General features: G+C 38.7%; 1 protein-coding gene across 7 annotated transcripts in view; it reads right to left on the reverse strand.

The window, feature by feature from the left end:
• Positions 1 to 16,186, reverse strand: part of NAALADL2 (N-acetylated alpha-linked acidic dipeptidase like 2) — a 410,218-nt gene that overhangs the window by 214,286 nt on the left and 179,746 nt on the right. Inside the window, exon 1 of one of the 7 annotated variants that reach the window (XM_064721335.1) lies at positions 14,595 to 14,661. The exons of the other annotated variants lie outside the window; for them this stretch is intronic. Within the exon in view, the coding sequence (XP_064577405.1) occupies positions 14,595 to 14,637 (43 nt within the window). The 5' untranslated portion in view covers positions 14,638 to 14,661. Of the gene's footprint in view, positions 1 to 14,594; positions 14,662 to 16,186 lie in introns of those variants that run through there. 7 annotated transcript variants of the gene reach the window in all.

Consider the following 16,186-nt stretch of genomic DNA (forward strand, 5'->3'; position numbering starts at 1 on the left):
ACAATTATTTGTTACCTGAAAGTAATTTTAAAGCTTAACAACTGTGTGCAACAATTTCATTTCACACACCATACAAAATAATGCTGCTAAAATAAAGTTGAAAAGCTGGAAATAATATGAATTGCCTGATCTGATTCTAAACACATGGAAATGATAAATTAAAAAAGAAACTTCAGGGTGACACTGTACTTACATATCAATAAAAGGCTTCCATTTAGATGGAGCATTCTATTATTTATAGGTATTTTAAATGCATAGTTCTGGAATGACTGATGAATTTACTTAGAAATTGTCCCAGCTGTTTTGCTCCACTTATTTTTCCCATTTTAATGAATCAAAAGCATTTCCAGGTAAGTATTTGTAACAAAATAATTCTTTTAATAGCAAGGCATAACTGTGGCACTTCTAGATATTTCTATGAAGTAGAAGCCCTCTACAGGGAACTCTGACCTCCAGTACAAACACTCAAAGTCAATTTTCAACAAATCATCTTTGACAGACTGCAACAACAGGGTGCCTTTTCCCCCACACTCTGACAATAGCCATTTCAACACATACGCATCTGTAATTTAGGGCTTTTCAAACATCAGACTCACTTCTCAATTAGAATAAAATGAAGATAAAGATATGAAACCTCTCATAGTGATGAACACTAGACTGACACCTACAACACTACATTACCACTTCATTTTTATGTTTTCAGGCGTTTTCACTCCCTAAGATTCACCTCCAAATAACATTACCACATAACAGAGGAACCCACTGTAATGGCAAAGTGGAATTCAGCTTTTTGAAGCTCTCTGAAGAGAGCAAACTGCTTGCAAGCTCCAATATAATGAAACAGCCTATTGTCCCCTGAAAGGCTATCTGCCTCTATACAATACCAATTTACAGCGCCTATTTTCCCCCTACAGCCATATAAATATCCCTCACCTATAACTGTCAGGCAGCCAGGGAACAGCCAAGAGACCCCACATGTTCCAAGTCACCATCCCAGTCCCTTTGCAAATCAATTCTCCCCCTGCAGCCCAAACCCTTCCAGAGGATGTGGGAGCAACAGAGTTTAGAGTGAGCTGAGCTAAAGCCTCCTAAATTAGCATGAAAGCCTGCATAATTTATTTAAATAACGACTGAAAATTTAGTCTTTAAATTCCAGCAGAGTCCACAAATGGCTGTAAAGTCCAACACCTGCAAAGCTGCTGTGGCTGCTCTCTGTGGAGTTTGTTAGCCCAGCCCTCAGGTTTGTGAAAAATCCTCTGAACTTCACAATCCCCATGGTTGTGAATGACCTGGAGATCTCCCAAGGGAGCACTCTGCCTCTCCATCCAGGTTGTTCAGGAAGATATGTAATAATGCCAGCCCCAGAAAGGATGCCTGCTGTACTGAGCTCCCTGCCAAGCGCCAAGGGGACATCAAACCATGTATTAATATTCTTTGGAAAATTGAGATAACTCATTTTCAAGCTATTTATCTGCCCTTTCACTCTGTCTCCTCTTCTGTTAGTGGAAGGATTAACTTGCAAACCATCAGTGACAGAGATCATTGCTAGGTAATATCACCTGCCCAACAACCTCATCTTTCCAACTCCACTTAATATCGCTTTTTATTAGAAATTAAAGACTGATGTTTTGTCCTTTAAAGCAAAGCAAATCATCACTGCATTTCATAAACAGGTAATTTTGGCTCTAGAATTCTGAAGTCATTTAACAAACTGGTTTAGGCAAATAGGTAAACCCTTGGCAGATTACTACAGTACTAGCCATAAACCAGAATTAAGGAAGTTTTTCAGATGGAGTTTCATGGCAAATATTAATCTTGCTGAGCTTATAAATGTTGACCATTGCCTATCTGTGGTAGTTAAGTTTTCCCTGTATTTATGATACGAAAAAAATTGTGTTATTGTTCAATGGAGTGTATTAATAAAGGTTATTTAAATCTACATATAAATGCATAATAAAAATTCATATGAAATTTCTTGAAATGGTTATTATGCAAATGAGTAGTAACCCCTTTCCACAGCTTAACATCTCAGCAATTCAATTTTCATTCGGAGCACCAAAACCAGTTTCCTCACTTCAGGAAAAAAAAACAAAAAAACAAACAAACCAACAAACACGCAAGCAGCTAAATGACCTAAAATAAAAAAATCAATATTCAATTCAGTTTTATATTTGAGACCAGTCTTTGGAGTATGGGATCTTATTAGCAACACACGTCCTTTAGTTAAAGAATGCAAAGAATGCAAGAGTAGCTGCAGTTGTTAAATTCACTTTTCCCACTAATATTTCTAAGCTCATTGTTCCACTCTATGGACCCAGCACAACTCACCTTGAAGTATCTGAGATCAGGGCCTGCACTACATTTAACCATTCCAAAAGTAATTTTACAAAGGGTCTCCTGGTTCTTAAGGCACAGATCATTTGTGCCATCCAATTTGTATTACCTGTTCTATTTAGTATTTGATATTTAGCTAGTTAGGGAAGTAGGCAGAACTTAAACATTATTTATTAAATGTAGTTTTGGCTTGGAACTGCAAGGAGAAAGAAAACACTACATATTCACAGTAATAGTGAATTGTGAAAGAAAAAGACAATAGAAATACAGGAAAAAATGAAGTCAAGAAAAAAACACTACAATACTCTAGTTCAGACTTCTCTATAACACAGACCATAAAATGAACATATTTTTGAAAGACATTTTTGAAAACTTCAGGAGATAGAAAATTCACCCCATCTGCCAGCAAGCTGTTTCAACATTTAATTGTTGTTAAATACATGCTTTATTATGAAGATAAAAGAGTAACTGCAAAATGCCAGAAGTCTGAATATGCACCAAGTGAGCTTTAAAGCCACTCTATAGGGACAGCAAAGGGGATCATAAACTCTGGAATACTGGACAGAGCCAAGCTGATGACCAATAAAGCTGATGTACATTTCTATACTTCCACTGATTTGTGGGGAGAATGTTTATAGAGAGGTATCAAACCAAAGCTGAATATCCTTTCAATTAACTACACACGAGAAATCAGGAGAGTCAGCTTTATCAGATTGTTGTTGCCTTAACGAGCCCATTTCAAAACTCTCTGCCTGTGCTTTGACCTTAAAAATAACACATTTACATCCTGCCTGATAGGAACATCTTGTTATGGAACCACCAGAAACTTTTCTTGACAACTTTCCCTGCTTCAATCCCTTACCAGCAAAGCTTTTGGAAACTATAGAATATGATCTTCATTAGAGGTCACCCTCCAATACCTCCATAACAGGAAAGTGAGTTTACATGAACATTTTATGAAACCAACAAGGAAAAAGCAATATGAGCATAGCACTGTAAATTGTTTGTGACTGGTGCTGTAGTTGTTAAACGCAGCTCATAAATAGCTGAGACAATTAGCAGGCTCATGCCCAGCAGGAAGTGTTGGCAAGTGTTAATGGGCTGCCCACAGAGAGCCCTTCTCAGGCCACTGAAAAGGCAAAATTCACCCAGGAATGCTCCTAAAGGCATTGGGGCCTCTTTGTACAGTCATAAATCCAAAATTCCAGGGCTGTTGTATCATCTCATTATGAAGGGGTCTTTCCTTTTTATTTTCTTCTCAATATCTTCTATATGGAGTGCTTTTCCTCTAAGTCCTTGTAATCTTTTTGTGCCTGGGAAACCCCAAAGTAGATGGAATATCACCTGTTTAAAGGGCCAACAGCTGTGCTTATCATGGAGCTCAACACCCTCTACACTTGCAAGGCTTAAAAGTATGTATGACAACAAATTAGTACTTTGTTAAATGACATGATGCCAAGTTTCAGGCCTAGACAAATTTCTTCAGAGTTATAAATCCCTGACAAAACTTGTTTGCAGAAGAGATTATTATGTCCTTGTCAACAGCAACGTTACACTGCTCTGTAATTCAAAAATAATAATGTGATATTTCCATCACCGCTGCCTTAATTCTGTGCAGTAATGATTTCTCCCTTCCCTCACCTTTGGGATATGGGCTTGGCAAGCAGTTCAGTTGCAGCAGGACAGTTAAGGACCTTGTCACTGCATAGAGCCAGCAGATAAAAACAAATGACAAAACTCACCAGTTGTTCACATTTCACGGAAGATGAGTGCAACCTGAAAGACTGAGCAGTGTTGTAGCAGAAACAACAGAGAGATCAGACTGGAGAAAGGTCTGTAAAACACAGCTAAGTTGAATCTAAAGTTGTCTCTTCATTATTAAGTCCTTTTTGGCACAGATAAATGATAGAGTATCTAACCTCTTCAAAATCTCTCATTGACTTCATTATAACACAGCCATGTGGACCAAGATACCATTGATATCCCCACAAAGGATGAGCACATGACAGGAACAGGGTCTGTGGTGCACCCTGATTGATAAGACTTGTGCAGGATGATGCCCAGCTGGAACAGGAATTAATCTGCCTACAAACAAATGCATCAGCACCTGAGCTGTAATATCCTGGGCCATCCAGATGTGCACAGGTACATGGATATATTTGCCTGCTGCCTTTTTAGAATCTCTGAATTTCTGGGACTCACAGAAAGATTGCAGAAAGCTCCTTCTTCCACAGTAGACCAGGTAACAAAAGGCAGCCTTAGCTGGTCTCTAATATGCTGGGCATGTATTACTAACACAGATTTTTCCCATTCTCAAACATGTTTAGTTTACAAACGCGTATTTGCCTGAAACAAAACTCAAGATATATTTACTGACTTTATAGGAGCTAACAGCACCTGTGATAGATGCAGAGTCTGCCGAGGGGGTTTATTAATACTGTGGTGTAATCAGATCACTATAAATGGCTCTGGTAGAGCCTGTGCATTCCTTGTGGGATGTGCTGTGCTGCTGCCTTTGCTTTGCTTCCAGGACAGCTCTCTTCTCCCATTAGGGTGGGAACAGCTCAGTTCTCTCACTGTTCACTCCTTTTTGCTCATTTGCAAGCATCAGGATGACAACGCCAAACAAGGAGAGAGAAGACACACAAACACACACACTCCAGTTTCTTAGTTCATGAATTAATCACTCATTTTTCCACTGCAATCAACACTCAGATCTTTCTCCTTGAGAAGGGCATTGAGTAGGATTTCATTGTTTCTAAAAGCCAAGAAGTAGATGGACAATCAGGACTTCCAGGGCTAGTTGGGATGTGTTGTGTATGTGTGTTTACACTTTGTTCTTAAACTGGGTGTAAGGGGAAGAAATTCTGTCCCACATCTCTGTTCAATTGCCCACCGCCTGCCCAAACCACATCCCCACCATTTACCTACACAAAACCCTGCCTGAGCTCCTGCCCATCCCACCCAAAGCTCTTCTTCCAAAATGCCAGTCTTTCCCTTTTCCCATTTTTCCTCACAAAGACTCTCTGTACACTAACCTGATACCCAGTCTGCCTGCACAAATATGTTTTTCCAACTTCAAGGTTTTATCAATTATATATTTTTCATTTCATTCCCCCAGACATTATAATTACCTCTGAAAGAAATAAAATACAAAGCTTTACCAGGACAAAAACTATTATTGGGGCATTTGCATTTAAGCTTATAGTTGAATTTGATGTGAAAGAAAATCATTGTGAATGGTGTTTAACTTGAAAATGCTGACAGCAATAGCTGCACTAACAGGCCATAGCAGTTCTTAAGAAAGTTAATTTTATATGACTCATTTCTGCTTCGGAAATTTTTACATTGCCCATCTTTAGATTGGGAACATTTCACTTTGATATTTTTCAAACTTTTTTTCTCTTTAATTACAGTCAATCCTATTTAAATTATTATTTTAAAAATTAAATAATTTTAACTTTGAAAATTTGGAAATTGTACATTTACAAGCTACTACATTGTAATAAAATGTGCTAGTGGAAGTCTGCTATACTTCAAAAGATGCAAAGCAACATTGCAAAATACTGTGTGGTTTCAACCCATATCTTGGAAAGAATGAAAAAAAACACAAACCAGAAGAAAAAAAAACCACAAAAAACCCCATCATAACAAACCAGCCAACTAACAACAAAAACAAACAAAAGAAAACCAAACTCAAAAGGTCACTTTTATGGATGAGCTACAAACAAGAAAAACAGGAATGTGGCCTCATCATAGGCATCAACTCCATTCCTGATTTTAAACAATCAGTGAAAAACCTTGCAGTGAAAATATTAACACATTCTGTTTAAGGGAAAGAAAAACAACCAAACTAAACCAACCAAAAAAAGAAACCACAACCCACAAACAAGCTGATGACTCTGGACCTTTTGGGATACAATTTTATCTAAAACTGGTCCAACCTTGCTGCCCCAGCAGGGTCACCCCAGAGGACACAGCACAAGATTGCACCCAGATGGTTCTGGGGCACCTCCAGTGAAGGAGACTCCACACTCTTTGCATGCAATCTGTTCCAAGTGCTCCAGTTTTCAGAGTTTGGGATCAATTTCTCAGACTTAGCTGCTTACAGAAGACAAATCTTCCTAATCTTCCTATTAGCAATATTTCACATGGAAATGAGAGATACAGAGGAAATATGAAGCCCTAATGTCTCATGTCAAGAGTAATTTTTTTGATAAAACCAGACTTTAAATGATATATTCAAAATACTGATAGACACACATGAAAATGTTCCTGCTGTCACCATCCTGCGCTATTCCAACTTGCTGTAGAAAAATAGGTCAGTACTTGTATAAAAAAATTAAATCCTTACTTCAAGACTACATTTTCTAGATTTTTTTTCTCATTTCTTGCTCAGTGGGGTTTTACTCAGTTTTATCAAGTTCAACAATGACAGGGAGCCCTTAAAAATAATATATTATGGAGCTGAAGATGGCAACATTTACAATTTAGCTTTATTGGAATTTTACTATATTTTGATAGATGACAGCTTTAATGATTCTGTGCATGGTTTATGGCAGAAAACAGTGAGGCAATAACATACTTTTCTGCTCTTTCCAACGATCTGTATCCAAAGAATTCAGAAAACAAGCAAGTGTACTTCATAATCACGCCAAATTTATTTTCTGGGTGAACTCTCAAATGTTAAAGCTCAAGTACACGGAGTGGTGTTGCCATGGCAACCTGAGATGAGCCCGTGTTTGTAAAGCACACTGGTGTCCCCTGCACACCTGTGAGGCGCAGGGACAGCCCAGGCTCCTGACAGGAGGCAATTCAGAGCATCATCAGCCCCGAGACTGCTCCTGGCAAGGCCAGGGGACGTTGCTGGAGCCATCAGGCTGTGACAACCCTGCGTATGATCCATACAGTGTCAGAATCACAACCTTGGTTACATTGGAAAAGACCTTTAAGGTCACTCACTCCAGCCATTCACCCAGCACTGCCAAGGCCACCTCTACACCGTGTCCCCAAGTGCCACAGTCACACAGGTTTTAAATACATCCAGGGGTGGTGACTCCACCACTGCCCTGGGCAGCTGCGCCACGGCTTTCAGTGCAGAAAGATTCCTTGCATCCAATCTAAACCCTCTCTGGTGCAGCTTAAAGCCAATTAATTCTTCCTGTCTCACCACTTGTTGCCTGAGAGAAAAGACCGACCCCACCTGGCTGAATCTCCTTTCAGGAAGCTGTAGAGAAGATAAGGTCTCCCCTAAGCCTCCTTTTCTCCAAACACCATCTCCCCCAGCTGTTCTTCCTAAGCCTTGTTTACTCCTGCTTCTAGGGCCTAAATGAGAAAGCCTTCATTTGCCCCAAGATGTAATATCAGAAGATTTAGTGTTGCTATAGCTATAGGCGGAGTAGAGCAGTAATATGTTTGGTGTCCTTTGACCTTTTTTTTCCTAAATCTCCTCTGAAATAAGCTGTCAAGTTTGAGAAATGTCAGAGTTTGGTCATTTGAGTCTGCCTGGAGGTGTAATTTTGCATGGTATACAATTCCTGTGAATTTATCAGAACATGTTTTTTCACACATAGTCAATATGGTGTGACATTCAGCATCCTGAGTCCGCCAATGTCTACACGCTGAAATGAGCTTATGATTTCTCTTACAAAGAAAATCTGAGATGTGTTAGTTCAGGTCAACAAAGGAATCCTCAGTGGATTCCTGAGGATAAAAATTACAGGAAGCACCCCTTCTTCTTTCTGCATTTCTTCTGCACACCCATCTTCTGGCAGTTCTGCCACAGGTTTAAGATCTGTGATGAACTACATCTACACGTAGAGATTCACATATCAGCAATGGATGTGCTGTCAGTAGCTCTCCAGAAGAATTTCACACTCTCACTTAAGCCCTTGTGGAACTAAGCCACAAAAGCAGCCAGATCTGATGATGTTTTCAGCCAAGTCCTACCCAAGCGTGACCACATCCTTGGGAGAACAGACACAGCTGCTTAGCCTGTGGTTTAATCTTCAGCCTCTCTCTGATGGTCTCCCAATCATTATTTAGGGACATCTCTCAGCCTTGCTCTGCTGTATGGAGATGAGGGCATTGCAAGAAATAAACTGGATAAGTCCATTATCCTAAAGACTACCTTAATTTTCAGTCTCAGCCTGATCTGGTCATTTTTGACACACTCAAGTTGACAGTCAAACTTCCATCTATGCACAACTTATCACAGACTGCCAGTAGACTGAGCTTATTAATACTGTTAGTCTATACATATTTCTCAAGGAATAATTTCTTAAAAAGCAACCATAACACTTCTTGACCACTTAGAGAAGAGCATGATACACACCTTATAATCTAAGAAAAACAGATCAGCGACTGCAGAGGAAAAACTTCTCATAAACCTTCTTTATACTTGGCCAGGGCTGTGCATAGCTATTACAACTTAAAATGTTGATGCTGTAGAACTTTTGATTTAGAGGCATTAGCAGTTGAAGAGAAGCAAAGTGTGCATTATGACAAGAACAAAGAGGACATATTCAAGAAACATATAGCTTAGCACACTGAGCTGAAGAAGGCTATAAACCATGTAACTGATGCTTAGAGGTATTGCAGCAATTCCCTGCTAAAGTGGGAACAGTGCATCAACAGAAGGGCTGATGGTTTCTGCTAATTCAACTCTATACCATCAGATAAATGTGGGCTGATGATCCTGGGAGATGCTGGAGGCCCAGGTACACACCCTGGACACGACAGCCAGTGATGTTTGGGACCTTCCAACAAAGTAACGGCAATCAGAAAATGACAATCTGCTGACAGCAAAAAATGTTAAATAACAAATGCCACAGGAAAGCAGTTGTGGATGATCAGTCACAGAGCATACTTTGCTTACTGGCTTAATATGTACAATTGCTTCCTCTCCAATTTTCTTTTAAAAGCACCATTAATCCAAAATACCCCAAGGAACAGTGCTAGGAGAAGACTAAACCTTCTGTCCCTGCTTTCAGCTATAAACCAGAACATGTCCATATTCATGTCATAGCAGAACTTGTTACAGCCTCTTTAAAAATGGGATGATACATCAATTACAATACTGGAATTAATTCTGGAAAGTTACTCTGAAAAGTTGACAATTCACAGAATCATGAAAATGTTGGCTGGCAGGGACCTCACAGGGTCACCTGCTCCAACCTCCCACACAAAGCAGGACTGCTGCCAAGAACAGATCAAGTCACCTCATTCTTAAGCTGAACTCATCAAGCATTCAATCAGAGCTAAAGGGTTCAATATAAACACAAATGTATGCCACTGCACTCCCTTTCTTTCCTCTGCTGCCAATACATCTGTTTCTTAGTAAAAATAGCATCAGTATGCAAAAATAAAAACTCTCAGACCTGTAATATAACCAGTTGTTAAAATTCATACAGACATTTTTGCCTAAAAAAAAATACAATACAGAAAAGAGACAGAATTGGAAAAAGAAATGAAAAGTCTTAACACACAGACATAGCAGCCATGGCATGAAAAATTCATTTCCATTAATGAGACGTGGTAGTCCCCAGGCCAGCGCCCTTTGTATGTGAACCATGTTAATCAGATTGTATGAGCATTTGCTGGAAACTCCTGGGACAGCAAGCAACTATAACTATAGAGCAAGCACAGCAGATTAGCAGCCTGCTAAAAACTGCTTGACTTGTAACCCTTGAAGCACAGGAATGATGCAGGTTTGCTGAATTACTGATAAATGAAGCATTTCATTTATTTGTCTCGTATTTGTTGCAGCCTTTGACGCAATTCCCACATCACCAAAACGTGGACAAAACTTCTTTCTCAGGAGCAGCTTTATGTTAGAAAGCACAGAATAAACACACAAATAAGGTTCTGTGTCACAGATGCTTCTGGCACAATGCCCTGCTACTGCTACCCTACATGTCCAAAAAACCCTTCAGTAACTGCAGCTGGGTTGGAGTAGGATGGAAACTCAAGAACTCCCACCAGGACTCACTGCAGGTTTGGGTGAGTACAGCTGGACTTAGAGCAAGGCTGAGCAGGACAGCAGGACCTGGTCTTGACCAGGCAGACTTCTCCTTTTAAGAGGTTCTGTTCCCTGAACCCTTCAGCCTGAGGCAGGAAAACCATCTGGATTCAGGCTTTCCTTCCTTCATCTGGCACTTAATGCATTTAATTGCTTCCTAGCTTGGGCTTCATCTGCTGCATCATTCCAGGGACACAAACAAAAGGAAACCTGCGCTACCTCAGACAACTTCATTTTAAAAACACTTGGTTCGAGAGTTTTGTGGAAATTTCAAAGTTATCAAGGTTTTTATTGATTTTATTCCCAGCCTAATTTTAATCTCAGTCACCAGCTCACACTGTCTGTGTGGAGCCAGGAATCAGTAAGAGACCAGTGACTCAAAAAGTCACCCTTCAATTGAAGGGAATCAATAAGCTAATTTCCAAAGAACATAACCTGGCAATATTCATGAAAATATTATCCACAGCTGACTCTGAAAAGGAATCCCAAGAAACAAACACGCTATTAGTGACGCTCAATAATACAAACTATTAAATTCTGCAAAGTACTATATGAGTATTTTCAACATTATACAGATAATTTTGATTCAAAATATGAATTACAGTCCAATTGCCTGCCTTCTTTTTTCTACCTACAATACTTAGATGTCTCCTTGAAGGAAGAAGAGAAGACTTCATAAAATAAACAAATGTATAATCAACCATCATTCATATGCAGCTTCTGTCTCTCTGCGGGCCCCTGGGAAATTGTCTAGACCACTATAGTGACTCTCAGTATGGCCTTGGTCTCTTCTGCCTTTCTTCCCTTTTGAAATACAAATTTTAAAAAATAAATAAATATAAAAATAGGGATAAAGATTCTAAACTCCACAAGGATCTGTATTTTTTTTTTGACTTGAAGAAATGAAAATGAAATTTTTCAGTTTCCCCAGAAATGTCATTCAAAACTGAGCATGCTCTGCTTTACCTTACATGTTAATTATTTCTCTTAGAAATAAACAATTCCTCACTAAAAATGTGCATTTTTATTAAATTTGGGGTTTTAGTGGGAATATTTCCCTCACAAAACAACTTAATCAGCTTTTTTTATACATGACCTAATTCTAAGCTAAGGGGGGGGAAAAAAAAAGAGAAGTCAGAAGATGCCCATGAGGAAGAGGATAAGGACTTGCAAATCAAAAAAGCAGCAGCACTTCCTTTATCTCTACTACTTTTTTTACAGGGAAATGTCTCCCACTGAGCTTCATAGTACAGTGCTTTTCATGATTTACAGCAAGGAAAGAGGCAAATCAGTCTCTAGTGCAAAGTCACCCAAGCTCATGAAAAATTTAGAGTGACTAAATTTATAATTAAAATGAATCAAGAAATGACATTAGAAAACAGTTCATACATTAACAGAAATTCAAGACTGAAAATCTTAATGCTCTTCTTTTTTTTTTTTTCCCAACAGCAAACTCACAGAATTCTCTGTATTTTACATATAGGACATACCTGTAATTTCTTTATGTATTAAGGGTATTTAGAAACACAGTGAACTATATTAAGCATGTCTCATAGCTTTTGTAATTTATTTATGAACCGGGGCATTATTAAAAATAAATGATCTTCAATAGCACTTAAAAGTAAAGCTGTTTTGAGACCAAATGTTAGGCAAATGGCATGAAAATGCAGAACTTGGGGAGTCACAAAGCACTGCTCTATCACAAAATATTTATATTACCAAAACACAGCCTGAAACGACCAGGGTTGTTATAACACAAATAAAATCATTACAACTGCATAACATGCCATTGGCTATCAGGATGTTAGTTAATTACTCAATTTTCCAATCTCTTTTAAAAATATCAAGCCATGACTCTGCTTCACCCAGATACAAAGGCTGTAGCTGCTCTGCCACACGTTACAAAGGGCTTGGTCTGAATACGGCCAAAAGCTGCAAGTTCCATTACCCATTTTCAGACTTTTTTACAAAATTCTCAAATAGAACCATTACAAGGCCATGCCCAAAGCCCACAACATCGAATGTGAAGACAGTAACCCTACAGTGACCACTGTGCCACATCTCTATGTAAGTAACACATAAATACTTCATAAATCTCTTTTGGACCTGTAATTCATTTCCATTTTTCTCTTACTTTCAGATCCTGGAAATAATTAAGCCTTCAGTGAAACCAATAAAATATTGCGTGGTGTCTCAAAACCACACCGGATTTTTACCTTCCTCTGCTAAACTTAGTCCAAAATAATTGCAGAGAATACAATTATCTACCACAGTCACCATCTGGGACATGAAAGCAATCATTTTAATTATTGCCATTGTAACTTGGGACCCACAAAGACCATTTCCTGGGCTACATATGGAGTTTATTTTTATGGATTAATGTCAAAACAGGTGGATGCAACATCTAAAAAGGCAGTTGGCTAAATGCCCATAAACTTTCCTACCTAGTGCAGACTACTACAAACAATTGGAGAACTGAATTTTATATCCAAGCTGGTTGTTAAGCTGCTGGGTGATTTGAAAAACAAAAACAGCACTGTTCTAAAGCCCTTTCATGTATCATTGAAGTAGCTATCATTGAAGTAAAGAGATGGCTTTGTTATTAGAGATGCAGATAATCAAAACCAGTAATTTTACTGATTGTATTGGGAATTTTGTTTATGGAAAAAGGAGAATACCCTGGGCACTTTTATTTGAGTAGATACCTATGAGGATGCACCTCTAGCACAAGCCGTCAAAGTTAAAATGGATTTATCCAGCAGAGCAATCTCCCAGAAAAAGAGCAAAGGAGGACTGCAATCTTATTAAATTAATGAGAACCAGAAAAATAAATATATAGGGAATGAAATGTAGAGAGAGTATTAACTTAAGAGTTTTTGAATACAGCACTGGAAAAAGCTACTTAAATGCCTTTGAAGATAGTTTGAATCTGGTTTACCAAGGTCAAAATTACTGCAACATGAGTAAAAAATTGGAAAACTTACATTAAATGGTTGTAAGCAAAATCTTCTTAGAGCCCTATCACAACTTAGGCTTCACACAGCTGAATAAAACCTGAAAGGACTCCCATTTAATGAGCCCATCAGACCTGAGTCATGATGTGAAAGTGTTAAGATTACTAATGAATGCAACAGTCGATGGAATTCCCAGCCTGCAGGTGTTTGAGAGGATCATCACTTCCTTCGTCTTGACACAATGAACTCCTCCTGTAGGCTGCAGAGGCTGCTTAACTCCCATCAGTATAAAGGAAATCAGTTTGGTCAGCTACCCCAGACTGAGCTCTGAGTCCAGCAGAACTGAGCCAGCAGCAGCTTTCCATCCCACAACATACCCTGAATTACGAGACAATAACGGTGGTTGTTTTCTAGTTTGCCTCATTGTTTGTTCAAACTCAAACTGGTGATCATCAACATATCTCACTATTTACTGGCACTATTTTAATAAATGATAAAGAACAGTTCTGGACTGAGATGAGCTCAAAGCCAGTTTGTTGGCCAGAAGTTCTGGTTTTTTGTAAGCCAAGAGCAGCACAATCAGCAGGGCTCCCTGGTAGGGGTGGGGGCTCTGGAGCAACATCCCGACAAACTATAAGCCACTCACCACCACACCTGGATCCCATGGATATTTCCAAAGATGTCCATGAACACTATAAACACACTCTAATAACCTACTGAGGCTGGGCAGAATGCTCTTCTACTATCCGACTAGAGCCAGATCTTACTGTCCTTCTTCCATGAAGATTTCCCATCTGCAGATTTCTTCTCTAAATTAAAATGATACCTGGCTTTTTGCTGGACAACACACTCCAACCTTAATCTTCTGACCATTCTAATTGCTTTGAATGAAATACCATTAAGGGTTGAAAGCAAACACACAGCTGAAGTATTTAAGCATTGAGATCCAAATCCCACTTTTTGGCACTTTTTTCTACTATGAGCATCCAGATCTAGTTATTTTTTAATATTTACCTGCAGCATGCTGTAGAGTGCAAGGATTGAGTTAAATCTTTTAAAAGATGATACAAGTATTGAGCTAAATTGAAAACAATCATGACCTTACATGATCTTACCAGGAATATTCTAATAGTAATGTTTATCCACAGCAATGATCTGGAGTAGGTCTTCATCCCATATGGAATATTTCACTATTGAAAATAAAAACATTTTTGCCATGTTTTGGAACTAAATAATTAGATTTAGATAAAATAAGCTTAATTATGCCCAGAACAATCAAGACTGACTGCTTGGAGGGTGTGAGTCCCTCAGTCCATCTGCTGAGTACATTCACTGCTTTTCTGGCACTTCCTTGAAGCCATGAAGTGAACACACACACAGGTTAGAAACACTTCAAAATCATGTAAGCAGATGGTGATACAGCAGGTAATAATTTAATTACAGCTCCTAGAACATGTTTCCAAAACTCCCTCCCCACCCCAAAAAAAACCCACAGAAAGAGGGAGGGAATTAACAATGTTCAGGCTGATCTTTTAATTGCAGTGCAGTAGCTTTTGTTGCATAGGCACTGATATTCTGCAGCTGGAAAGAGTAATAAACAAGAAGTTCTATACCATGTTTTACTCCTAACACAACATTTAAGATGGAAAGAATAAAAATTAGCATGATAAAGTATAAGTTTTCCTTGTAGACAAGAAAATAACGGCAACACCAAAAAAGAAAACTTATCTTTCATTTTGCAGGTATAAAGAGGTCAGAAAGATAGACACACACATCTGCTCTTGCTCCTATGCAGAATTCTGATACTTCTGAAGTGAGAAAGCAATGAAGAAATGCTACTCATTAATTCTTCATTTCATGCAGAAGCACAGAACCCCATGGACATGGAGCAGCACAATAGAGATGAGATATCAGAGTTGAACTGAGCAACTGAATGAAGATGAGAGAAGAGCAGTGAAGAAAAAAGCAACAACAACAAAAAAAACAGACAGCCTAATGTTGTGTTGTCTACATAACACCTATGAAGGCTGAAAGAGAAAAAAGGCTCTCCTGAAAGCTCTTATGGAAGCTTCATGTTTTAAACAAGGAATTTCTGTGACAAAGAGGCTGAAGATGATGAGATAAACACTGAGGTACACAAGGTTTGATTGGCATTTCAAATCAGTGGTGCTGAGTCATCCTAACTTAAAGAATGTGAAATTACATCAGTGATGCATCAACATTTGCATTGTGGGCATAAATTAAGGCATAAAAGTGTAAGGAAGCTAATGCAAATGAATTTGAATAATCAGCAAATTGTCACTTAGACTCAGCACGTTCCAGCCCCTGCTGGCATTATAGGATGTCTTCTAGTGAGACATTAAGATATGGGCAGAAAAAAAGGAGTGTTTGGTATAAGGTAGAATTAATGCTTGTGAAATTACTCCAAAATAATACAAGTTTATACATAATACTTTAATTTTGTCATAGAAGGGTGTTATTTTTTCCTTATGGAAAGGTCAAATGGCTTTAAGAGTCACAATATCTGAGTAACAAAGTGTAAGTAGTGATTTATATATATATGTGCATATGTGTGAGGAACAAGCTGAGGGAAGCTCTTGCTAGAAGGACAGCCATCTCAGAAACAACTTGCTCTGTCCTCCAGAAAAAAAAAAAACAAAAAAAACCCAAAAACAAAAACAATCTGAAGTGTAAGAGCTTTACCTAAAGGAGATGTCCACATTTATATCAATATAAAGACAGACATGGTAGATCCAGGTGTCCAGTGGGACAAGGCCATGCCTACAGCAGCAGCTCAGTGGCTGCCTCAAGGCACCCCTGCCCAATATTGAGCACCAAATTGACTGAGTTTGCCTCAGAAAAGGGGCAGAAAGTAAAG

The sequence above is a fragment of the Zonotrichia leucophrys genome, chromosome 9, assembly GCF_028769735.1.
Source record: "Zonotrichia leucophrys gambelii isolate GWCS_2022_RI chromosome 9, RI_Zleu_2.0, whole genome shotgun sequence".
Classification (NCBI taxonomy): Eukaryota; Metazoa; Chordata; class Aves; order Passeriformes; family Passerellidae; genus Zonotrichia; species Zonotrichia leucophrys.